General features: G+C 37.1%; 1 protein-coding gene across 1 annotated transcript in view; it reads left to right on the top strand.

Annotated features, from left to right (window-relative positions):
- Positions 1-26,793, top strand: part of ABCD3 (ATP binding cassette subfamily D member 3) — a 97,551-nt gene that overhangs the window by 39,638 nt on the left and 31,120 nt on the right. The window contains exons 4-9 of the mRNA XM_010598091.3: positions 962-1,050; positions 4,910-4,979; positions 8,764-8,861; positions 9,272-9,395; positions 20,728-20,784; positions 24,782-24,924. Coding sequence (XP_010596393.2) covers positions 962-1,050; positions 4,910-4,979; positions 8,764-8,861; positions 9,272-9,395; positions 20,728-20,784; positions 24,782-24,924 — 581 coding nt within the window. The remainder of the gene's footprint in view (positions 1-961; positions 1,051-4,909; positions 4,980-8,763; positions 8,862-9,271; positions 9,396-20,727; positions 20,785-24,781; positions 24,925-26,793) is intronic.

Here is a 26,793-nt window from a genome sequence, read left to right as displayed (position 1 = left end):
ACCTTTGATGGGTACAAATACAGAACTTTAACCCTAGTTCAAGAAAGTGAAATAAATCTCCCATAGAAATCACAGAAGATGGGAGGTAGGGATAGAGAGGAAATTGGTTTTTTAGATTTTTCCTTTCTGAAGGCAGTACTTTTAATATATAATATATATATATTGTACTCTTCTACATATTATATTATTCAGTCATTGCAACTGATAATTTTGAACTTACCCACTTAGAAAGCAACAATTGAGTATCTTGATTATATCCATTTAGCTGTTAATGAAGAATTTATGCCTCATGCTACCAATTTGAATGTGAGAATAAAAAAAAATTGTCTAATATTGACATTTTTAATACCATAACTTTCTTTTGCTAACCTGAGCTTATCACCACCACTTATCACATAAAGTGATGCATTTGCTTGCCTGCACTGGTCTGTTTTCTCATTACTTTCTATGTGCAAATCTTCCTTATAAACGAAATTGAAAGCCCTGTGAGGGATGGGGCACTGTTACAGATTTTTCTAACAAATTGAACCAGATTTATTCTATTTAGGTAAAAATGTTAGGCTTCACTGTTAGTTGTTTAACTGTATATTGGCAGTTATTGTCATTTTTTTTTTTAAGTTGTATATGAAAAGCATAGGGAAAATCACAATAGACAGTGATTCAAGTAGTAAGTTATACCCCTAACTTCTATCATAGACTAATTGTGTGAAGGCAGCTCGTTTGACTTTCCTTTTGAGTTCTGGATGAGAAAATTAAATGATCAATAAGATCTTTTTCATTTATATTTAAAAATTCCATTTAAATTGTATTTTAAAATTGTCTATAGGTAAAATGTCAACCAACTGTATTAAAGCTAGAGTAAAGCTATGAGTTTAGCAACCAAAAATCTTTGTCAAAGTAGTATTTCTTTTAACTTTCTAAAAATGCATTTATTTAGTTTACTGTACTTGGTTTATATTAGACAGGTTACTTGATGCTTATTGCTGTTACGCTGGTTTCTCGAACATACTGTGATGTTTGGATGATTGAAAATGGAACACTTATTGAAAGGTACTTTTTCCTTCACCTTCCTCCTATATGTATGAAATGCAAGTAGTATCTTAATAAACAAATGGATCCTAAATTGAAGTATAACATACTAAGTCAAATTCTGTATTCGTTCATTTATTTAATAAATATTTACTGAGTGCCTGTCATGACGGGGATATACCATTGAACAGGAGAGACCCTGTACCAAGGCTTGCTGAGCTCACAGTTTATAGAGGGTTAACAGTTCAGTTGTCGACAAGTTGATCCCAATTCACGGGGACCCCATGTGTGCCAGAATAGAACCGTTTACATAGGGTTTTCAAGGGCTAAATTTATGGGAGTAGATTGCTGGTCTTTTTCTGAGGTGCCTCTGGGTGGACTTCAACCTCCACGTAAACAGAAAATTAAAATGTAATATAATAAGTGCTGTAATGGGGGTTTTAAAAAGTCCAAGTCGGGTATCTGAAATTAATGAGGTGATTTGGTGGAAAGTATCAGAGCATTTAAAAGAATCCCACACTGAAGGTGTTTATTAGGAGGAAAAACAATATTTAGACTTTTCTCTCCTTTCTAGCACCATACTTTTAATATTCTTTTATTACGGTCTTCTACGTAGTGTATTATTCAGTCACTGTAATTGATAACTTTGAACTTAAAAGATAAACATTGATAAATGAATGTCTTGGGTTATTATATCCATTTACCATTTACCTGTTAATGAAAAGTGTGTATTCCTCGTGATACCAATTTAAATGTTACAGTAGAAAAAAATTTTTTCTTTATGAGTTTTTTTGTTGTTGTTTTTCATCTTTTCTGTGGATTTCTCACGTAGTCTTTTTTAAAAACATTATTTCGAGGTAATTTCAAGCTTACAGAAAAGTTGAAAGAGCAGTACAAGGGATTTCCTTACACCCAATCCAGATTCAGCAGCTGTGAAGTCATTGTAAAGTTAGCTGTCAGCTTTCTTCATAATGTGTATTTTTTGAGCCTCTGTTTTGTATGTGACCTTTACTATTTGATGAGATTAAAAGTTTAAAAATATTGGGAGTTCATAATAATTTACTTGAACAATTAACACATTTCTCTAGCTCGCTTCTAAAGCTACATTGTAAATAGATTGATCTGTTTTTTCCTTTTTGCCTCTTCCAAACTAGGTTTAGATTCATATATTTTTGCTGAAGAGTCTCAGAAACTTATTGTGGTCCTTAATGTACTTCATTTTAATATCATCCTCATCTTTTAGGCTTATTTGTTAGCAGTGGCTAGTGACTTTGTGGGATGGGCAAATCTTAACACGACAGAGTTCTTCAAGGCAGAAACTGTAATAATTCCATGATATAGAGGAGAATCCTGTTCCCTCCTGCTGCTGTATCTAATGTTAAAGGTGTATTTTATTTTCACTCAGTTGGCTACAAACAGCATTTTAAAATTTCCAGAGTATCTTTTATAAAGATTCTAATATGTATTTTGGAGCCCCAGATGAAGTGGTTAAAAGCTCAGGCTGCTAACCAAGAGGTCAGCAGTTTGAATCCACCAGCTGCTCCTTGGAAACCCTATGGGGCAGTTCTACTTTTAGAAGTAATAATGATTAGGGTTACTGTACAATTGCTTTGTTGATTATTATTATTATTCTTTGCAGCGGAATAATAAGCAGAAATAAGGATTTATTCAAGAAACCGTTTTTTAAATTTATAGTTGCTACCCCGACAGTAAACCATTGCTGAATGATGGCATGTGCTTTACCATAATTTTATAATCTTGTGCGTTTCATTGCTTGGGCAGCACTGAAGCACTTTGATTTTTTTGTAAAGTTTGGCTCAAACAATTTTAACTAAACCTCTAAACTTTTTGTACTGCCTTAATTGCTTTGTGTCTCTAATATTCTTAGTGCTTATAAACAAAAAAAAAATTTTTGTTCAAAGTTCAACTTTTTTTCTTTAACACATTTTTTTTTAAGAGTTATATAAAAATTGGACTATAATTTTCTTTCAGTCTAAAGCACAATTTCCTGAAACATGTTTTATGGAATACTAGCTGGAGGAAATATTACATGTTACAGACACCTCTCAAAGTTATAATACACGTATTATACATTAAAAACCTTGATAAGTTCTTTGGTAAAGACATCTGTTAACCCAGGGTTTCCCAGTATATTTGGCCATGAAGCTTTTTTCCCCTAGAAGACCAGTTTTGATGTTTTTCACCTACTCCCTGATGCAAAGCAAGTTTTTTCCTCCAGCATATACATCATTTTTTAGGGGAAGCTAGGTTTAAATCATTCAGTCCAGGGTTTCTCAAGATAGATTTTATTTACATTTAAGGATATTTATAAATGTTATTTGAAAAAAAGAGTTCTATGATTAAATAAATTATTTCTTTTTAGCACATCATGGACATAGGGGACTCAAAGATCCTTTACTTGCATGACATAATGGTTTTCAAACTTTAAAGTAGTGGCAGCCTTACTTAAAGTAAATTCGTAATGTATAATTTAGAAACAGTTAAATGTGTTAAAAAAAAAAAAAAAAGATGAAAGAGGAGATGGTCTAGTTGTAAAGTGTTGAAGGGCCTGAAACCTCTACAAAATCATTCTGAGACTCCAAGGAATCCCATTTTCTATTTCCCAATTTCTATTTTCTGTTTCCCAATCCAACATTTAGTCCCAGGGCCTGCAAACTGCAGTCCACAGGCCAAATTCCACTGCTGCCTGCTTTTGTAAAATTTTACTGGAACGCAGCCATGCTCTTTCCTGTTTGCTTTTATTCTTCAATGGCAGCATTGAGTAGTGGCATCATAGACCCTTGTGTCCCACAAAACCTAAGATATTTGTTCTAGACCCTTTACAGAAAGTTTACTGACCCCTCTTTAGTCCATCTTCTTGCCTTTAGGTCACACAGATGAAAATCAGGACCTTAAAATGTTTGAAAACAAACAAATGTTTTTTGTTTGTTTTTATCCATAGTAATGCATTCCTGGATCTGTAAAGTTGTTCATTGTGTTTTGGCCATCTGTACCCCTGTTATGGCAGCTATCTTAGTTTTCTAGAGCTCCTATAACAGAAATACCACAAGTGGGTGGCTTTAACAAACAAACTTATTTTCTCACAGTTTAGGAGGCTACAAGTCCGAATTCAGGGTGCTGGCTCTAGGGGCAGGCTTTCTCTCTCTGTTGGCTCTGGGGGAACGTCCTTGTCTGTTTTCAGCTTCTGTTTCTTGGTTCCTAGGAGACCTCACATAGCGTGGCACCTATCTTCCTCCAACTGCTCTTTTATATCTCAAAAGAGGTTGATTTAAGACACACCCTACACTAGTACTGCCTTATTGAACACAGCAAAGAAAACCCATTCCTAAATGGGATTACAACCACAGGTATAAAAGACACCAAACCCATTGCCATTGAGTCGATTCCAACTCATTGTGACGCTATGGGACAGGGTACAACTGCCCTATTGGGTTTCCAATGCTGCAACACTGTAAATCTTTCAGAAACCGAGTACCGCATCTTTCTCTCATGGAGCAGCTGAGGGTTCAAACTACCAGCCAGCTGAGTGCTTACAACATATTTTTTGGGGACATGATTCAGTCTATTAACAGCAGCTTAAACCTTTTTTTTTAGTAGCCATTTTTACTAAGTAAAGAACTTGTTATCATTTTTATTCCTGATTTTGTTGTCTGTAACAAGCTGTTTAAAATGGTGGAATTGCGAAAGTTGCAAACATGTTTTTCTAAGAAACTGTTTTTATTTTTAGCTTCTTCCTGTTGCTTACTGATTGTTTTGATTCAGTAAAAATTCCCGAGAATAACTTTATAGGTTTACCACAGTCGTCTTAGCGTTGTTTTGCTCCTTTTGCACTAATGGCGTTGCCTGTGGTGGTTTGCAGTGGTATTATTGGGCGTAGCAGAAAAGATTTCAAGAGGTACTTATTCAACTTCATCGCTGCCATGCCTCTCGTAAGTGTAATTCTTTAAAAATCTTACTTACATAGGGAGAAGTTACAGCTTATTGAAATCTTTTAAGAATTTTTAGCTACTAAATTCTTTAAAAATTTATGATATTAAGTTCCTATTTTAAATTTAGTTTTGTAATTTATAGCTGAATTTTTCAATGTGAACCCTTAGAAGGAATTATGCTTTGGTTCATTTTGATTTATAGTGTACTTATGTGGGTGTGTTTTTGTTTTTGTTTAACCTTTGGGCCAGAATTCTCACTCATGGCACTATTGACATTTTGGGGTGGGTAATTCTTTGTTGTGGGAGCTTGTCCTGTGCCTTATAGGGCGTTTAGCAGCACCTCTGGCCTCTACGCGTTAGATGCCAGTAGTACCTCACCCCCATCCAGTTGTGACAGACAAAAATGTTTCCAGGGATTGCCAAATGCCCCCTGGGGGGCACAAAATCACCCTGGTTGAGAACCATTGCTTTAAACCATAGACTGTTATAGGAACTTGAACCAATTATGTAGTTCAAGTTAGAATTAGAGCTAAATTTTGGGGGCAGAAAAGAGAACCATGATTGTAAAATCAAATTAAATTGAAAATATGTCAGAAATTTTAGTCTAATAAATCTTGAGAAAAGGGATACATTATCTTTAGATCTTTTAAAATAAAAAAAATTGATATAGGTAACGTACATGTTAGTTATAGACTGAGATTCAGCCAAAGACCTTGAAACCAGAGTTGGATCTTTACGAGATTGTAGAAAAGAAACAGTGGACTACTACAAGAGAGACAGAAATTATATTCAGCTGTATCTATCTGTGGTAGAAAATAGAATATTTACAAAACTTATGGGGAGGGGCACAAAATAATCATACAATTGGGGAAAAAAATCCCTTATGTTCTAGTATGATTTGTGAATATAATAGGAATATGGAAGGAAAAGCTTAAGTTCTAAATTGAAGTTAAAAATATGGTAGGTAAAAAACAGCCTTATGCATAAAATACTAGGAAGAAACCTAAAATGTTCATATTAACTGTGTTTTAGGTAGAATTGCGTGATTTGAAATTTTTCCTTAAAAATCATGTATTTTGTAATGAGAAAAATAAGCATTTATTTAAAAGTAACTAAAAGCTAATGCATCCTGAGGATGTAGGGTCAAAGACCTGAAAGTTTTGGCTAGATTTCTGAGTGCGTAGAATGATGTTGCGTTCATTCTATATTCTTGTTTAAGGAAAGGTAAAGAGAGATTCCCGTGTGTGTGGTGGGGGTCTAGGGGGAGGGAGCGATTTTAAAAACAAATACCAAGATTTACCACGATATTTATTTTTTATTAAATATTAGCACATTGTAGTGGTGTACTATCCTAGAGCTGACCCTCCCCCCAAAAACACTCTGATGTAACAATAGAAAAACACATAGTTTTTTAAACACTACTTAATTATCAACAATGTGGTATGATGTTCCTCAACTGAGAAAAAGTGTCAGAATGTTTCTAAGGATATATGCATACCCGAATACTCAAACATGAGCCACTGCCATAGGAAGCCACTGTTAAGATTGGTAAACCCTGTGTCCCGCCTGTTAATATGACTTTAAAATGCTGGTATAGTGCAAAGAACCCTTAGCTTAATTTCTGAAGATCTTGCCTCAAGTTTCAGCTTTATATTACATAGCTATGCCTTTGGGCAAGAAACTTGCTAACTCTGGGTCACGGTGCCCTCATTTGAATTAGTCTTTCCCAATTCTCAAATCTTTGAAATAGGCCAAGTGAACACTTTTGTTAAACATAATTTTTTTTGTTTGATGAAATTCTGCTACTGTACTTGGCAAAGTTAGATGTTTTGGCTAAGATAAGGAAAACAACATTTATTAATCATTTATTTAGCACCTACTTTATGCCAGGCACCATACTAGTAGGTACTGAGGACAATGGTGAAGATACAGGCCTTGTCCTAAAGGATCTTACGTTGTACTGGGGAACACATACAAGTCAACAGTTGTCCTCAGATCATTGGGACAAATTTTGTGGAGCACATACGAGAGGCATTCAGCCTAGTGCTGGAGGAATTAGAAAAGTCTTTTGCAGAGAAGGTCACGTCTGAACTGAGTTTTTTTTATAAGAAGTTGTTAGGTTCCAGTCAAGTCGATTTTGACTCACAGAGAATGGATAAAACTGTCCCAGATCTCCTGAGTGGGTTCAAGCTGTCTACCTTTTGATTAGCAGCCAAGCACTTAGCCTTTTCACCACTAGGACTCCTTTGTACAAGAAGATTGCCAGCCAGATAAGAACTGAAGGGCAAGAGTGGTAGCCAGATAAGAACTGAAGATAAGGGCAAGAGTGGTAGCCAGATAAGAATAGAAGATAAGGGCATTGTAGGCTGAGCGCAGCAGAAACAGAGGTCCAGAGGCTAGGAGCTGGAGATTAACATATCAACCTAGAGATGAAGCTGTAGCAATAAGCAAATGCCTTATTAGGAAGAGCCTTTTAGGTTGCATTAAGAAATTAAGAGCAGATTCAGTGGCAACTAACAACAGTTACAAAAAAATAAAATTAGGGCTTGTATTGCTGGGACTGTAAGAACCATGTAAGGATTTTAAGCAGCAGAATGTCATAGTCAGATGAGTGTTTTAAAGAGCTCAGTCTGGCTGGATTGTGGAGAATGGACTGTAAACCCAGTAGAAGGTTTGTTGCAACAATCCTGATGATGGTGGTAGACTAAACTAAAATTGTGATTTGAGACAGAAGGAAGTAGACAGGTAATAAAACTACTGAGTTAAAAGCAGTAGGACTTGATGACTGGTTGGGGGTCAAGGTGAAGGAGTCATGGAGTCATGATTACCTATCAGTTTCCAGTTTTGGCAACTGGGGTGGAAGGTATTACCGTATTACCGTTCACTAGGAAACTCAAGAAGGTTCAATTTTTTTTTTTAATAAAAGTCCTTGCCTAGTAGTTCTTTTCTGGATATGAAAGTTTTCTGTGGCTTGCCAACCTGTGCAGACCCACTTGATGGTATTTAAATTTTTCTAAAAAATTCTAATTGCCAAAAAAATTATGAAATAAAAAGTACACCAATAAGGAATAGTAAGTAAATTATTAATTTATGTCAGAAAGGAATGCAACTATGCATTGTTAATGCTACCAGAAGTCAGCTAATAGGGCCATCTAGAAACACTCTTGTACCATTTGGGTTATGGATAATATGTATTTTGCAAAGACTACTCAAGAAAATTCACATGTGAACATGAGTTCAGAACCATGGAAGAATTAATTTTAACGTAATGATGGAAAACAGTAGTAAAGATGGCTCTAGAAATAATCTGGAAAATAGTATTCACAGATAAAAAACTTAGTTTTGTTTTTTAAACAGATGCAAATATAGCTGGTATACAGTTCCATTGTCTAGGGTTGCAGTAACTGACAGCAGGAAACAAGATATAAACATAAATGTCAGGACTCTTAAAAGCAAGTCTTTACACTGATAGAAAGGTAACAGATTTGGCTTGTTTGTTCTCCTCCCACCCCCAACCAAAAAGGCAAGGTGCTTCTCATGTGATATTAGAGTATTCTAACATTAAGTTCCAAGTAAAGTTTAACATAGGGTCATTAAAGCCAGTTGCTTTTGGTTTACCATGTTCTCTTTGTATCTTTGTGAGTTCTAAGTAAAACAACTGAATTATATCAATGGGACTATCAACTATAAAAATCATAGGATTTGGGACACAGCTAGTGATGGAAAAATAAATTTAATAGGTACAAGTGAAGAAAGACCAGTAACATTTGTTTGTTTCTTTTAGATCTCTCTGATTAATAACTTCTTGAAGTTTGGGTTAAATGAGCTCAAACTATGCTTCCGAGTAAGACTCACTAAATACCTCTATGAGGAATATCTCCAGTAAGTGATCAACTGTTTTTATATTAAAAAAAATTTAAATTGAACACTAGTATTTATGATATTGAGATATATTCTTTTTTTTATAGTCTAAAAGTTTTAAAAAAAAATTTTTTTAATGTACTTTACTTGAACGTTTACAGGGCAAACTGATATATTTTCAATGTGTTTTTAAGCAAAACTGCTTTTAGATACAGAAGCATATAGAGAAATATCTCTCAGCTATTTAGAATCTGCTCTTGGCTCTTCCATTAACTAGCAAGTCATTCTTCTCTGGACTTGCTTGCTTATCTCTAAAATAAGTAAGGACAATTTTTAGGGCCTCTTTTGGCTCCAGACTTTTCTGTTTCCATGAATTTGCATTGAGGTGTAATGTTTTGTTTTAAAAATCATTTTCTTAACTGTTGTTTTAGAGCTTTCACCTATTATAAAATGGGGAATCTGGACAACAGAATAGCTAATCCAGACCAGCTGCTTACACAAGATGTAGAGAAGTTTTGTAACAGTGTAGTTGATCTGTATTCAAATCTTAGTAAGGTAAGTGTCTCTATTTTTTTTTTTTAATAATTTTTATTGTGCTTTAAATGAAAGTTTACAAATCAAGTCAGCCTCTCACACAAAAACCCATATACACCTTGCTACACACTCCCAATTACTCTCCCCCTAATGAGACAGCCTACTCTCTCCCTCCAGTCTCTCTTTTCTTGTCCTTTTTGCCAGCTTCTAACCCCCCCCACCCTCTCATCTCCCCTCCAGGCAGGAGATGTCAACATAGTCTCAAGTGTCCACCTGATTCAAGAAGCTCACTCCTCACCAGCATCCCTCTCTAACCCATTGTCCAGTCTAATCCATGTCTGAAGAGGTGGCTTCAGGAATGGTTCCTGTCCTGGGGCAACAGAAGGTCTGGGGCCCATGGCCACTGGGGTCCTTCCAGTCTCAGTCAGACCATTAAGTCTGGTCTTATGAGAATTTGGGGTCTGCATCCCACTGCACTCCTGCTCCCTCAGGGCTTCTCTGTTGTGTTCCCTGTCAGGGCAGTCATCAACTGTAGCCAGGCACCATCTAGTTCTTCTGGTCTCAGGATGATGTAGTCGCTGGTTCATGTGGCCCTTTCTGTCTCTTGGGCTCGTAATCACCTTGTGTCCTTGGTGTTCTTCATTCTCCTTTGATCCAGGTGGGTTGAGACCAATTGATGTATCTCAGTTGTGTGCTTGCTAGCGTTTAACACCCCAGACGCCACTCTTCAAAGTGGGAGGCAGAATGTTTTCTTAATAGATTTTATTATGCCAGTTGACTTAAATGTCCCGTGAAACCATGGTCCCCAGACCCCTGCCCCTGCTACGCTGGACTTCAAAGCATTCAGTTTATTCAGAAAACTTCTTTGCTTTTGGTTTAGTCCAATTGTGCTGACCTCCCCTGTATTGAGTGCTGTCTTTCCCTTCACCTGAAGTAGTTCTTATCTACTATCTATTTAGTGAATACCTCTCTCCTACCCTTCTTCCCTCCCCCCTCTTGTGACTACAAAAGAATGTTTTCTTCTCAGTTTAAACTATTTCTCAAGTTCTTATAATAGTGGTCTTATACAATATTTGTCCTTTTGCAACTGACTGATTTCACTCAGCATAAAGCCTTCCAGATTCCTCCACGTTATGAAATGTTTCACAGATTCCTCACTGTTCTTTATCGATGCGTAGTATTCCATTGTGTGAATATACAATTATTTATCCATTCATCCGCTGATAGGCACCTTGGTTGCTTTCATCTTTTTGCTATTGTAAACAGTGCTGCAGTAAACATGGGTGTGCACATACCTGTATAAAGGCTCTTATTTCTCTAGGATATATTCTGAGAAGTGGGATTGCTGGATCGTATGGTAGTTCTATTTCTAGCTTTTTAAGGAAGTGCCAAATCAATTTCCAAAGTGGTTGTACCATTTTACATTCCCACCAGCAGTGTAGAAGTGTTCCAATCTCTCCACAGCCTCTCCAACATTTATTATTTTGTGTTTTTGGATTCATGGCAGCCTTGTTGGAGTGAGATGAAATCTCATTGTAGTTTTGATCTGCATTTCTCTAGTGGCTATGATCGTGAACATTTCCTCATATACCTGTTAGCTACCTGAATGTCTTCTTTAGTGAAGTGTCTATTCATATCTTTTGCCCATTTTTTCATTGGGCTATTTGTCTTTTTGCAGTATCATGTAGATTTTAGAGATCAGGCGCTGATCAGAAATGTCATAGCTAAAAACTTTTTCCCGGTCTGTAGGTAGTCTTTTTACTCTTTCGGTGAATTCTTTGGATGAGCATAAGTGTTTGATTTTTTGGAGCTCCCAATTATCTAGTTTTTCTTCTACGCTCTTTATGTTTTCTATACTGTTTATGCCATGTATCAGGGCTCCTAACGTTGTCCCTATTTTTTCTTCCATCATCTTTATCGTTTTAGATTTTATATTTAGGTCTTTGATCCATTTTGAGTTAGTTAGTTGTGCATGGAGTGAGGTATGGGTCTTGTTTCATTTTTTTGCTGATGGATATCCAGTTATGCCAGCACCATTTCTTAAAAAGATTGTCTTTTATCTATTTAACTGTTTGGGGGCCTTTGTCAAATATCAGCTGCTCATATGTGGATGGATTTATGTCTGGATCCTCAATTCTGTTCCATTGGTCCATGTATCTGTTGTACCAGTACCAGGCTGTTTTGACTACTGAGGCGGTATAATAGGTTCTAAAATCAGGTAAAGTAAGGCCTCCTACTTTGTTCTTCTTTTTCAGTAATGCCTTATTTAGCCGGGGCCTCTTTCCCTTCCATATGAAATTGGTGATTTGTTTCTCCATCTCACTGAAGAATGTCGTTGGGATTTGGATCGGAATTGCATTAAATGTATAGATCGCTTTTGGTAGAATAGACATTTTTATAATGTTAAGTCTTCCTATCCATGAGCAAGGTATGTTCTTCCACTTATGTAAGTCTCTTTTGGTTTCTTGCAGAAGTGTACTGTAGTTTTCTTTGTATGTCTTTTACGTCTCTGGTAAGATTTATTCCTAAGTATTTTATCTTTTGGGGGCTACTGTAAATGGCATTGATTTGGTGATTTCCTCTTCGATGTTCTTTTTGTTGGTGTAGAGGAATCCAACTGATTTTTGTATGTTTATCTTGTATCCCGATACTCTGCTGAACTCTTCTATTAGTTTCAGTAGTTTTGTTTAGGATTCCTTAGGGTTTTCTGTATATAAGATCATGTCATCTGCAAATAGAGGTACTTTGACTCCTTCCTTGCCAATCTGGTTGCCCTTTATTTCTTTATCTAGCATAATTGCACTGGCTAGGACCTCCAGCACAATGCTGAATAAGAGTGGTGATAAAGGGCATCCTTGTCTGGTTCCCGATCTCAGTGGGAATGTTTTCAGGCTCTCTCCATTTAGGGTGATGTTGGCTGTTGGTTTTGTATAAATGCCCTTTATTATGTTGAGAAATTTTCCTTCTATTCCTATTTTGCTGAGAGTTTTTTATCATGAATGGGTGTTGACTTTGTCAAATGCCTTTTCTGCATCAGTTGATAAAATCATGTGATTCTTGTCTTTTGTTTATTACATTAATTGTTTTTCTAATGTTGAACCGTCCCTGCATACCTCATATGAATCCCGCTTGGTCATGGTGAATTATTTTTTTGATGTGTTGTTGAATTCTATTGGCTAGAATTTTGTTGAGGATTTTTGCATCTACATTCATGAGGGATATAGGTCTATAATTTTCTTGTGGTGTCTTTACCTGGTTCTGGTATCAGGGACATGGCGGCTTCATAGAATGAATTTGGTAGTATTCCATCCTCTTCTATGCTCTGAAATACCTTTAGTAGTAGTGGTGTTAACTCTTATCTGAAAGTTTCGTAGAACTCTGCAGTGAAGCCTTCTGGACCAGGGGTTTTTTTTCTTGGGAGTTTTTTGATTACCTTTTCAATCTCTTCTTTTGTTATGGGTCTATTTAGTTGTTCTACCTCTGTTTGCGTTAGTTTAGGTAGGTAGTGTGTTTCTAGGAATTTATCCTTTTCTTCTAGGTTTTCAAATTTGTTTGAGTATAGTTTTTCATAGTAATCTGATATGATTCTTTTAATTTTAGTTGGGTCTATTGTAATATCACCCATCTCATTTCTTATTCAGGTTATTTGCTTCCTCTCCTGCTTTTCTTTTGTCAGTTTGGCCAATGGTGTATCAATTTTGTTGAGTTTTTCAAAAAACCAGCTTTTGGTCTTGTTAATTCTTTCAATTGTTTTTCAATTGTTTCATTTAGTTCAGCTCTAATTTTTATTATTTATTTTCTTCTGGTGCCCGTGGGTTTCTTTTGTTGCTTTCTTTCTATTTGTTCAAGTTGTAGGGATAGTTCTTTGATTTTGGCCCTTTCTTCTTTTTGTATGTGTACATTTATTGATATAAATTGGCCTCTGAGCACTGCTTTTGCTATATCCCAAAGGTTCTGATAGGAAGTGTTTTCATTCTTATTGGATTCTATGAATTTCTTTATTCCATCCTTAATGTCTTCTATAATCCAGTCTTTTTTGAGCAGGGTGTTGTTCAGTTTCCAAGTGTTTGGTTTCTTTTCCCTGCTTTTCCTGTTACTGATTTCTACTTTTATGGCTTTATGGTCAGAGAAGATGCTTTGTAATATTTCAATGTTTTGGATTCTGCTAAGACCTAATATCTGATCTATTCTAGAGAATGTTCCATGTGAACTAGAAAAGAAAGTATAGTTGGTTGCTGTTGGGTGGAGTGTTCTGTATATGTCTATGAGGTCAAGTTGGTTGACTGTGGCATTTAGATCTTCCGTGTCTTTATTGAGCTTCTTTTTCCATGTCCTGTCCTTCTCTGAAAGTGGTGTGTTGAAGTCTCCTGCTATTATTGTGGAGCTGTCTATCTCACTTTTCAATGCTGATAGAGTTTGTTTTATGCATCTTGCAGCTCTGTCATTGAGTGCATAAATATTTAGTATGGTTAAATCTTCTTGGTGTATTGTCCCTTTAATCATTATATAGTGTCCTTCCTTATCCTTTCTGATGGATTTAACTTTTAAGTCTATTTTGTCAGAAATTAATACTGCCACTCCTGCTCCTTTTTGATTGTTGTTTGCTTAATATATTTTTTTGCATCCTTTGAGTTTTAGTTTATGTCTCTAAGTCTAAGGTGTGTCTCTTGTAGGCAGCATATAGACAGATCTTGTTTTTTAATCCATTCTGCCATCCTCTGTCTCTTTATTGGTGCATTTAGTCCATTTACATTCAGGGTAATTATGGATAGGTATGAACTTAGTTGCTATCATTTGATGTCTTTTTTTGTGTGTTGACAGCTTCTTTTTCCCACTTGATTTTATGTGCTGAGTAGATTTTCTTTATATATTGTCCTTTCCTCATATTTTTTGTTGTTGATTTTGTTTCTGCTGAGTCTGTATTTTTCCCTTGTATTTTATTTTAATGAGTAGGGTAGTTTATTTCCTTTGTGGTTACCTTATTATTTACGCTTATTTTTCTAAATTTATAACTAACTTTTATTTCTTTCTATTGCCGTATGTTCCTCTCCATATGGAAGGTGTGTGATTACATTTCTTAGTCCCTCTTTATTATTTTAATGCTGTCTTCTTTTATGTAATAACATCGCTGGGCTTTTTTTTAAATCTTGCTTTGTTGTTTTTTGTTTTTGGATTTCCCTGTCTGGGTTGACTTCTGGTTGCTCTGCCCAGTGTTCTAGCCTTGGGTCGATACCTGATATTATTGATTTTCTAACCAAAGAACTCCCTTTAGTATTTCTTGTAGGTTTGGTTTGGTTTTTACTAATTCCCTCAACTTGTGTTTATCTGGAAATGTCTTAATTTCACCTTCATATTTAAGAGACAGTTTTGATGGATATATGATTCTTGGTAGGCAGTTTTTTCTTTCAGTTTTTTAAATATGTCATTCCATTGCCTTCTTACCTGCATGGTTTCTGCCGAGTAGTCTGAGCTTATTCTTATTGGCTCTCCCTTGTAGGTGACTTTTCTTTTATCCCTCGCTGCTCTTATAATTGTCTCCTTGTCTTTGGTTTAGGCAAGCTTGATTATAATATGTCTTGGTGACTTTCTTTTAAGATCTACCTTATGTGGAGTTCGATGAGCATCTTGGATAGGTATGTTCTCATCTTTCACAATATCAGGGAAGTTTTCTGTCAACAAATCTTCAACAATTTTCTCTGTATTTTCTGTTATCCCTCCCTGTTCTGGTACTCTAATCACTCATAGGTTATTTCTCTTGATAGAGTCCCACATGATTCTTAAGTTTTCTCCGTTTTTTTTTTAATTCTTTTATCTGATTTTTCTTCAAATATATTAGTGCCAAGTGATTTATCTTCAAGTTCAGAAATTCTAGCTTTTACTTGCTCAATTCTGCTCCTCTGACTTTCTAATGAGTTGTGTACTTCTGTAATTTTATTGTTAATCTTCTGAATTTCTGATTGCTCTCTGTCTATGGATTTTTCCAGCTTAATAAACTTTTCATTATGTTCCTGAAAAATCTTTCTGAGTTTTTCAGTTGCTTTATCTGTGTGTTCCTTGGCTTGTTGTGCGTATCACCTCATTTCCTTCCTGATTTCTTGAAGGGTTCTGTATATTAAACTTTTGTATTCTGCATCTGGTAATTCCAGGAATGCACTTTCACCTAAAAGATCCCTGGATTCTTTGTTTTGAGAGCCTGTTGAGGTGATCATGGCCTGTTTCTTTATGTGACTTGATATTGACTGTTGTCTCCGAGCCATCTATAAGTTATTGTGTTAGTTTATGCGTGCTTAATGTGTCATAGCTCCTTGCTTTGTTTTCTTTTGGTATACCCCTGTGGGTTGCTTGAGTGAGCTAGCTTGATTATTTTCGCCTTTGGAGCTCTGGTGTCCTGTCCCCAGCTGGCTAGAGCTGTTATCAGGTATATCAGTCTAGGAGTCCATTCAGTTTTCTTGTATGAATCCAGCTCAGGTTTCCAGGTAGCTGATTATCAAGTGTGTTGTACAGGCTCTGTCCTACAATTTTAGAGGGGCAGGGGTAATTGGCGCATATACCAGTATCTGATTGCAGCAGGGTGTCACACTTTGAACAAGGCAGGGGGCTGAGAACCGACCCCCAAGTGTCTCTGAGGAAGACGCTTCTCTGTTCCCTAGAGCGTGCTGGTGGGTGGGCCCTGCAGAGGGAGCATGGGCACCCAGAGATTTTGTTGTAAGGACTGGGAGGTACCAGTTATCCCTGGGCCCGTGTCATGGGTGGCTGGGCGACCCAAGTGGAGCCACCAGTCCTTAGGTCCCTGTTGTGGGTAGGTGAGGACCTTGTTTAATAGAGAAAGCAATGTCAAACGTCAAATACCCACCTCTCCACCGCACTGCTGAAATGGTTGGAGTTTGCCAGCAAGGGCCTATTCTCCTGAAATAGGCCCACAGAGGTCCATGCAGAAGGGAAAGGTGCCCAAGGTCCACGGACGATTTATGCCACTTCTGTCCTGAGCTCCCCCAGTTAATGGAGCTAGCAAATTATCTTTTCCCCCCAGTTGGAAATTTTTTCCTTCCCCAAGGCCAGGAGGACGGCTCCAGGTGCTCACCAGGGTATATCTCAGGCCTACGGATTCAGCCGCTGAAGCTGGGTTGGGGGTGGGGGGTGGCGCAGTAAAATATACACAAGTACTTAGGTTTTGCCAAGAGCACCCTTCTCCTCAGGTTCCTGCGGTGTGAGTGGGCTGTGTGGCTGGCTGCTTCTCCCTGAGGAAACTGCGGCTGAATGCTAGGACCAGCCCGCACCCCTGTCCCTGCTGCTCTGGGAATGGTGCCTGAGGGCTCCCCGTGATTCAGGTTCGGCAACTCCTCTCCTCTTCTGAACGGTCTCTTCCTTCCCCTGCCCCTCAGTTCGTTGTCTAAGCTTGCCTTTGATGCTCAGGGCTCCCAGCTTGTCACAAATGTACTCGTTTCACTTGTTTTTTCGGGTCTTTGGTATAAAGAGGGCTCGACGGAAGCGTGTCTATTCCGCCATCTTGGCACCCCCTGCTCCAAGTGTCTCTATTTTTAAAAAATGTTTATTAATGTGTTAAATTTTGAATCTAAGCAAACTTACATGGAATTGACTTAGTAGAACAGCAGCAGATATTTAATGCTTTTATAAGAAAATTACAGTTGTTATAAAAAAAAATAGTCCTTAATTATAATTGTTTTTTTGTTTATTTGTGAGGTACTTTGAGCCAAAACTGATCATTTAATGTCTTATTGACTGTTAATTTATGTTTCAAAATCCCACATCTGTAATACCATGCAAGGACTTCCTGTTGTTAGGTGACATCAAGTCATTTCTGACTCATGGTGACCCTGTGTACAACAGAACGAAACACGGTCTGGTCCTGCCATCCTCACAACCTTTACTGTGTTTGAACCTGTTGTTGCAGCCACTGTCAGTCCGTCTCATTGAGGGTGTTTCTCTTTTGCACTGACTCTCTGTTTTACCAAGTATGATATCCTTCTCCAGGGACTGGTCCCTCCTGATAATATGTCCAAAGTACGCGAGACGCACCATCCTCGCCAGCATTCTGGCTGTATGTCTTCCAAGACAGATTTGTTCATTCTTCTGGCAGCCCATGGCATATTCAGTATTCTTTGCCAACACCATAATTCAAACGCATCAATTCTTCTTCTGTCTTCCTTATTCATTGTCCAGCTTTCACATGTATATGAGGTGATTGGAAATACCACGGCACACTTCTAGTTCTCAATGTGACATCTTTGCTTTTTGAACACTCTAAAGAGGTCTTTTGCAGCAGATTTGCCCAGTGCAGTACATTGTTTGATTTCTTGACTGCTGCTCTTCCATGGACGTTGATTGTAGATTTAAGTACGATGGAATCCATTACAACTTCAATATTTTCTGTTTATTATGATGTTGCTTATTGGTCCAGTTGTGAGAATTTTTGTCTTCTTTATGTTGAGGTGTAACCCATGCTGAAGGCTGTAGTCTTTGATCTTCACCAATAAGTGCTTTAAGTCTACTTTATTTTCAGCAAGCAAGGTTGTGTCATCTGCATGTTGCAGGCTGCTAGTGAGTCTTCCTCCAGTCCCCACGTTCTTCTTCATATAATCCAGCTTCTCGAATTCTTTGCTCAGCATACAGATGGAATAAGTATGGTGAAAGGATACAACCCTAACACACCCTTTCTTGATTTTAAACCTCGTAGTATCCTCTTGTTCTGTTCAAACAACTGCCTCTTGGTCTATCTATGTACAGGTTCTGTATGAGCACAATTAAGTGTTGTGGAATTCCCATTCTTTACAATGTTATCCATAATTTGTTATGGTTCACACAGTCAAATGCCTTTGCATAGTCAATAAAACACAGATAAATGTCTTTCTGGTATTCTTTGCTTTCAACCAAGATCCATCTGACATCAACAGATGATATCCCTTGTTCCACATCCTCTTCTGAATCTGGGTTGAATTTCTGACAGTTCCATCGATGCACTGCTGCAACCACTTCTGAATGATCATCAGCAAAATTTTATTTACGTGTGATATTAATGATACTGTTTGATAATTTCTGCATTTTGTTGGATCACCTTTCTTGGGAATAGGCACAAATAAGGACTTTCTGCCTTCTCATTTCTCTTCCTTTGTAGCTCTAATTCTAATAGATATTTAAGTAGTAGTCAAAAAATTTTCACAAGTTACTAGTTTATTTCAAAAGTTTTCTAATTACTGGTTTGCTTCTTCCTTTTCTGAATATTGCAGAAGCTCTTGATTCTCATAGTGGATCTTAACCAGTTTTCTTTCTTCCTATTAATTTCCTCAGTTCTACTTGTCTTACTCATCTTATCTAATACTCTTGCAGCTCTTGCTGTAGTCTTCTCATTAAGCCATTTTCTTTGCCATTACTTCCTGCATTGACTAGCACATGTGGTGGGCACCCAGAATTTCCTCCGCTCTTCATCCAAGACACCCCACTTCCCACTTCAAACTACATGACTATTCTTGGCCTGGAGTAGGAGCTTGTTTCTATTTGGACCAATTATGTTATCTTTACCTCTGACCACAGTTGAATGAGATATCCAGTCTTAGGACAAAAAGCTATGTACGCTGGGCTAGATCCCGTTGTAAAAATAGGAATGCTTCTATTACAACCGTGTAGATGGAGGGAAATGGACAATTCTAGAAAAGTGATAGGTATCCACAGAGCTTCCCCCGCTGCACACGCACTGCTAAGATAGCTTTTCGCTGCATTCCAAACTTTGTTCTTTGTTTAGCTCTCCAGAAACCTTTGCTAACTGATCCCAAACTAAACGAACTCTGACAAGTGGAAATAGTTCAGTAATTCTGTTTTCTTCTCTGCTTTCATTACCACATTAAGTTTGTTCTGTGTTGGGGGGTAGGGAAGGGTGTATATGTAAAACTTTTCATATAATTCTGTAGACATTGTTACATATTCTTTACATCTTGACACTTGAGTAAGTTTATAGCTCAAGCCTTGTCAGTTTGTAATAGAGAAGAATATTATCAATTAATTGTAGGGGTGTTCACGTACCACAGCGTGCTTACTGTTTTAAACATCTGATTGTTTGAACTCTGACTTAAATTATGAGTCATTTTTGTCAATAACTTTTAAATGTACTTGAATTTTATATCTAGCTTATTAATGATTTATAAAGCAAAAAAAAAAAAAGTTCATCTTAGTGCAAGCCAGTTAATAAACCAGGCCATCTGTCCTAATAATGATACAGATATTAGTCAGAATAGGGACTTGGCTAAAGACATGGACAAAGTGAATAAACACAATTTGAGTTTCTTGAAAAACACTTCAAAATGTGTGCACTGATGTTGCATCAGTGCGGTTGTCTCCATATGTGAAGAGCAGTACATTCGTGGATTATTTTAGCTCTAGAAGTTTTACATCAGAAGATTAGACTCAGACTCACTTGATTATTACAGTACACGAAAATGTTGTCATAAAGTAATGGAATCAAACAATATTAGAGCAGGAAGAGCCTCTCATTTTACAGGTGATGATACATAGAGACCAGAAAAGCTGGTGGCAGATTTGAGGTTACACTTACAACTCATTATTTTCTTCAGGGCCTTTATACCATTTTGAGAAATTACTAACTTAGTTGTGGTTAATTATCACAGTAGAGCTATCTTAGTTCATGAAAAATGATAAATATTTTTCCCACTTAATATTCAGTAGACATTGTTGAAGCTGTCTCCATTTTCTTTTTTAAAAAATAATTTATTTTTATTGTTGAGAATATACACAGCAGAGCATACCCCAGTTCAACATGTACAATTCAGTGTCATTGATTATGTTTTTCCAGTTGCGCAGCCACTTCCACTCCTCTTTTCTGCATTGTTCCTCTGCATTTAACAAACTCACTGCGCCCGACTTTCCTATCTTTCAAGTTGCTGTTGCCAGTTTGATCCCATGTACCGTAGATAGATTTTAAAAGAGCACAGTGCTCAAGGCAGTCATTCTTTACTAATTAAGCTTTTGTTCTGTTTTGAGACTTCATGGGATATTTTTGGTTTAAGATTTAAAGATTATCTCAGGGCAGTAATTTCAGGGGTTCATCTAGCCTCCATAGCTCCAGAAAGTCTAGATTCCGTGAGAATTTGAAATTCTGTTTTGCATTTTTCCCCTCATTTTAAGTTCCTTGAGAACAAGAACTGTCTTTTATGTATTCATGGATTGAAATGCTATTCTGGTACTTTATACAGTGGGAACTCTGCATGTTGATAATTGTGTGTTAAATATTGAATAACATTTTGGATTTAACATATATTAGCTATCAGTCTAGGCAATCTAGTTTTTTAGTTTAATTCTGTGTGTTCTAATATTTATTTTACAGCCATTTCTAGACATAGTTTTGTATATCTTCAAATTAACAAGTGCAATCGGAGTTCAGGTGAGTTTACTTTTATTTTATCTTTTAAATTACTATAATACTGTGTTACGAATAGCTTGATGCTCTGTAAGAATTTTTGTGTTTCTCAAAGAATGTGTTTTCACAGGATATATCAACAAAGTCTGACTGGTCATAAGATAGTAATACCATATTGAAGATTTTAAAAAAGTATAGCTACTCCTCACCTATTGACTGCCTTGTTACCTGACATTTCTGATTTATGACAATAGTAAAAAATCTGCTATCTGACTCTTTTATGCATCAGTGGTGTACTTCTGGCAGTAATGAACATGGAGGTGCGAGGCAAGACTAAGGGTGGCTGTAATGATTAATGTTATGGGTCAACTTGGCTGGGCCATTATTTTCAGTGGTTTGGCAGTTATGTAATAATATAGTCATCCTCCATTTTGTGATCTGATGTGGTCATCCTCCATTTTTGCATAACACCATATTTTGCATAATGACCTGGTCTTTGGAACCTGACCATGTTGATAACAGAGGAGTGAGTGTGTTCCAGTTTGGCTTTTTAATTTTCTTCAAGTCAGATCCTTGGAAAATGTTATAGTGTTAATAATCAGAAATGCTTAGAACATTGAACATAACCAAAAGTCGCACCGCCATTGAGTCGATTCTGACTCATAGTGACCCTATAGGACAGAGTAGGACCGCCCCCATAGGGTTTCCAGGGCTGTAATCTTTAGAGAAGCAGACTGCCACATCTTTCTCCCATAGAGCGGCTAGTGGGTTCGAACCACTGACCTTTCATTAACAGCCAAGTGCTTTAACCACTGCGCCACCAGGGCTCCTCAACATTGAACATAAGTGTACTTGTTGTTGTAATGTCTAAAAAGAGATTTGGAGACAGCCATTTAATAAGAATGTTAAGTATCAGGAATACCTTTAGAATGCTATAAGAGTTTGAAGAATACATTATCATATTATACATGATTGGCTGTCCCATGAGCCTATCACCCTATTTCTCTGATATTTGTGGTGGGTATTCTCAAGCTGAAAGAACTGAAGAAAAAAATTCAAGCCTCGAGTTGCAATAGTGAAGGATTCCATTGGGAAAATATTAAACAACGCAGGAAGCATCAAAAGAAGACGGAAGGAATGCACAGAGACATTATACCAAAAAGAATTAGTCGATATTCAACCATTTCAAGAGGCGGCATATGATCAGGAACCAATGGTACTGAAGGAAGAAGTCCAAGCTGCTCTGAAGTCACTGGCGAAAACCAAGGCTCCAGGACTTGATGGAATATCAACTGAGATGTTTCAACAAAGAGATGCAGCACTGGAGGTGCTCACTCGTCTACGCCAAGAAATACGGAAGACAGCTTCCAGGCCAACTGACTGGAAGAAATCCATGTCTATGGCTATTCCCAAGAAGGATGATCCAACCGAATGTGGAAATTATAGAAAAATATCATTAATATCACACGCAAGCAAAATTTTGCTGAAGATCATTCAAAAACGGCTGCAGCAGTATATCGACAGGGAACTGCCAGAAATTCAGGCCGGTTTCAGAAGAGGACGTGGAACCAGGGATATCATTGCTGATTGTAGATGGATCCTGGCTGAAAGCAGAGAATACCAGAAGGATGTTTACCTGTGTTTTATTGACTATGCAAAGGCATTCCACTGCCGGGATCATAACAAACTATGGAGAACATTGCGAAGAACAGTAATTTCAGAACACTTAATTGTGCTCATGAGGAACCTTTACATAGATCAACAGGAAAGGTGTGCGTCAGGGTTGTATTCTTTCACCATACCTATTTAATCTGTGTGCTGAACAAATAATATGACAAGCTTGACTATATGAAGAAGAGTGGGGCATCAGGATTGGAGGAAGACTCATTAACAATCTGCATTATGCAGATGACACAACCTTGCTTGCTGAAAGTGAAGAGAACTTGAAGCACTTACTAATGAAGATCAAAGACTACAGTCTTCAGTATGGATTGCACCTCAACATAAAGAAAACAAAAATCCTCACAACTGGACCAATGAGCAACATCATGATAAATGGAGAAAAGATTGAAGTTGTCAAGGATTTCATTTGACTTGGATCCACAATCAACAGCCATGGAAGCAGCAGTCAAGAGATCAAAAGACGCATTGCATATGGCAAATCTGCTGCAAAGGACCTCTTTAAAGTGTTGAAGATCAAAGATGTCACCCTGAAGACTAAGGTGCGCCTGACCCAAGCCATGGTATTTTCAATCGCATCATATGCATGTGAAAGCTGGACAATGAACAAGGAAGACCGAAGAAGAATTGACACCTTTGAATTGTGGTGTTGGCAAAGAATATTGAATATACCATGGACTGCCAGAAGAACGAACAAATCTGTCTTGGAAGAAGTGCAGCCAGAATGCTCCTTAGAAGCAAGGATGATGAGACTGCATCTTACATACTTTGCACATGTTGTCAGGAGGGATCAGTCCCTGGAGAAGGACATCATGCTTGGCAGAGTACAGGGTCAGTGGAAAAGAGGAAGACCCTCAACGAGGTGAATTGACACAGTGACGCAGTGTTTCATTCTGTTGTGCATAGGGTCGCAATGAGTCGGAACCGACTTGACAGCACCTAACAACGACAACATTGTTAGAACCATGTAATAGTGTGGCTGTTTTATGCATATATGTATGTGTGTACATATATACATTTTTGAGTTGATTAATAAGTAATTTATATAGTGGTCTTTGTTGCTTTCTGAAGCCCTGGTAAAAGCAGTTTTTTATTTGAAATTTTTTTGTCTATCTTCCTAGCCCTTTGGTATCCTGTGATCCAGGTTTAATCATTCTTGTAGATTTTTTTAGTATAACAAAATGAGTAGGCCTAGTCTCTCTTGTCTCTGTGCTGTAATATGTTTATGGTACGTATTACATCCCATAATGTCTCCATATATTTCCATTATTGTACGGTGTATATCTTGAAGGTACAGTTCATGTTTCAGTTATCTCTTTTTCCAGTACTTGTAGTAGTTGGTGAAATGCATTGCGTCAGTCATATTTAGTTAAAAAAAAAAAGTCTGAAACACATATTATATGCCACACGTTTTGTTAGGTAGTAGGAGTAAAAAGATGAATAGTGGTAAAAGAAGTACATAGTCAAGCAATTGTAAGGGCGGTCTTAAAAGTCCAATAGTAAAAGCTTGAGTAAAGTATTTAGTGCCTTGAAGAATTGGAGGTGATACTTGAGCTGCTTTGAGGATAAACAGATAACCATTAGATAAGCAGGCTTGCCAGACAGAAGAATAACCTCACTGAATGTTATGTTCAGGGAACAATTCTGTGTGGCAGATAATATTCCTGATACAGGAATGCAGGAAAGGCCCGCAATGAGCTTGGAAAGGTAAGCTTGAAGCTTATCTTTTGAGATGGTCAGTGGATGGTGATGTCACATATCAAGTTAGAAGGTACAGAGGAAAGAAGCAAGATGTATGAGAAGGGAAGGCCAGATAGAGCTTGTTTAGGGACTTCAGCTTGAGGCATCTACAGAGTAGTCGGGTAAAGATGTATAGTAATTATTTGGAAATAATTAGGTTCATGAGGATGTTGGGACTGGAGATAAAAATTTGAATGAGAAGAAAGCTAAAGAAGGAACCTCAGAGACATTGAAAGAGAAGGTGAAAAAGAGGTCTGAGGGCTATTGTTACATCTTGGAACAGAAGAGTGTTAGATGCCAGAGAAAAGTTAGGACCAGGACTGTGATGAGGAATTTTTAGGTGAGCAAATTCTGGAGAGCCAGGCTGTGGGCCGCAGTGGTTTGAGAAGGGGTCAATGACTGGTAAAAGTATAGAGGTCCAGTATGTGGTTTTTTTTTTTTTTTTCCAGAAAAGAAACAATCAAGGAAAAATAATTGATCAAAGGAGCAATTTCTTCCAAAGTTATTGGGTTTAATTATTAGAAATTTTACATGTTTGCATCTTGTGAACTTATTATGATATACTTGAACTTTGTGTATCTTTCTCTCCCAATAAAAATAGGGCCCAGCAAGCATGATGGCCTACTTGATTATCTCTGGGCTATTCCTAACTCGACTTAGAAGACCCATTGGTAAGATGACAATAACTGAGCAGAAATATGAAGGAGAATACAGATACGTTAATTCTCGGCTCATCACAAACAGGTGAGGAAAAATATATTAAAGCTTTGCTAAAAATTCATTTTTATGGATATTGATATCATATAAATTGACTCTAAAAAGTCTATCTAGTTAATCTGTTATTTCTGTAACAGTCTATATTTTTAGTGTGTGTATGTGTTTGCCTTTTTTGAAAATATACATTGCCAAAGATATTAGTTTTCTAAAGTAGTAATCTTCCACATTTCTAACCCTTTTTTTTTGTTTGCTGTGTAGTATCCCTGATTCACCTCTTTATATCTTCTATATTTTTAATTTCTTTTAATTTTGTTTTAAACATAGTCAAAATACAATTCAAATTTACTTACAGTATTTCTTCTTCAAAGAAAATGTCTCAATTTATTCATAAATATTTTTATTTTGAAACTGTTTGGAATACTCAGTAATTCAGCCTCATTTTATTTGTCTCTACCTATTTTCCAGATAGTTAAACAATCTAAAACAGGAAGAGAGACTGTGGGCTTCGAATCTAGCCAGGATAGTTTCAAAAAGCTACCTTCTTCATTTATCTATTAGATATCACATGGCTTTCAGCAAGTTATTCATAGCCTCACTTATTTGTAATACGTAGATAATATAGGGTTATTGTAAGGATTAAATGTGACGTATATATATATATATATATATATAAAGCTTCTAGCACAGTTTTTGATATATAACAGGTGCTCAATAAATTTTCTCACCCTCAAATGTCATATTGATCTGCTTACAACCTTAAGTCATTTTGAGGGTTCTAATACTCACTGAGTAAAGAAAACGACTGCTCCATAGATAGTTACAGAGTTACCTAGGAAATTACTCTTTTAACAGTTTCCTCTTCCTGTATTTCCTTGGATTGCTAAAACAGTACCAGTTTTACATGGAGTTTGTGCTTGGGGTGGGGAGGGAGCAGAGGAATAGAGGGATGAGTAGAGAAGTGATTGCCAAGTGAATGATAGTGTCAGGTAGGATGCATTGGACTGCAAGAAACAGAAAACTGACTCAGATGGTTTCAGCAGTAAAGATGCTACTTCATATAAGCACTCTTAAGAGGAAGTGGTTCCAGGTACAGCTGATCAGGCCTCTGGCTTTGTTTTTTGATGTTCTCTTGGCTCTGCCTTTCTCTTTCCCTTGTGTGTTGACTCTCTCCTCAGGCTGACTCTTCTTGTGATCACAAGATGGTAAGAGTAGTTCCAGATCTCAAGACCTCTCGCCACCAAAAAAAAAAAAATCCCAGAAACAAAAGGGACATCTTTCTACTGGTGTCTCTTTAAAAGAGCATAGAAGCCTTTCCCAGAAACCCCACAACAGTCTTTACCTCACATCTCATTGGCCAGAATTACCAGTTGCCCATGCCTAAAGCAATCATTATTGGACCAAATAGACCAATGAGAACCCTATTGGTGGGCCTGAGGCCATTCCTGAAGCATTTGAGTGCACAGGAGAGAATAGATAAATTTTAAAAAATTGGGGTTCTCCTAGGAAGAAGAATGTGGGAGAGAACGGATGTTGGATAGGCAAGCATTGATATTCTAGGATGTTCTTGTCCTTTCAGGTTTTAGATGAGGGCTAAAATGACTCAGTTCAGGGGAAGGAGAATCCTCACCTCATCTTCCTCTATGGGATTAGATGTGCAGAGGAGGTAAGAAGAAAGTAGAAACATAATTATAGGTGTCAAACTGTTTCTTAAACTGGAGTTTTCATACCTGAAGGTCTGTATCATTGTACCAACGAAAATGTGAAACACAGGATAAACATGACGCATCCTGATATAAAGTCAGTTTTACTTGAAGGAGTTGAAGTGGGAGGTACCTTGTTTTTATGATGAAAAATGTGGAGTAGAAAATTTCAGAGTAGAATATAAAATTCACATAA

Source organism: Loxodonta africana, chromosome 3 (genome assembly GCF_030014295.1).
Source record: "Loxodonta africana isolate mLoxAfr1 chromosome 3, mLoxAfr1.hap2, whole genome shotgun sequence".
In the NCBI taxonomy this organism is placed as follows: Eukaryota; Metazoa; Chordata; class Mammalia; order Proboscidea; family Elephantidae; genus Loxodonta; species Loxodonta africana.
This window is presented reverse-complemented; position numbering and strand designations above follow the sequence as displayed.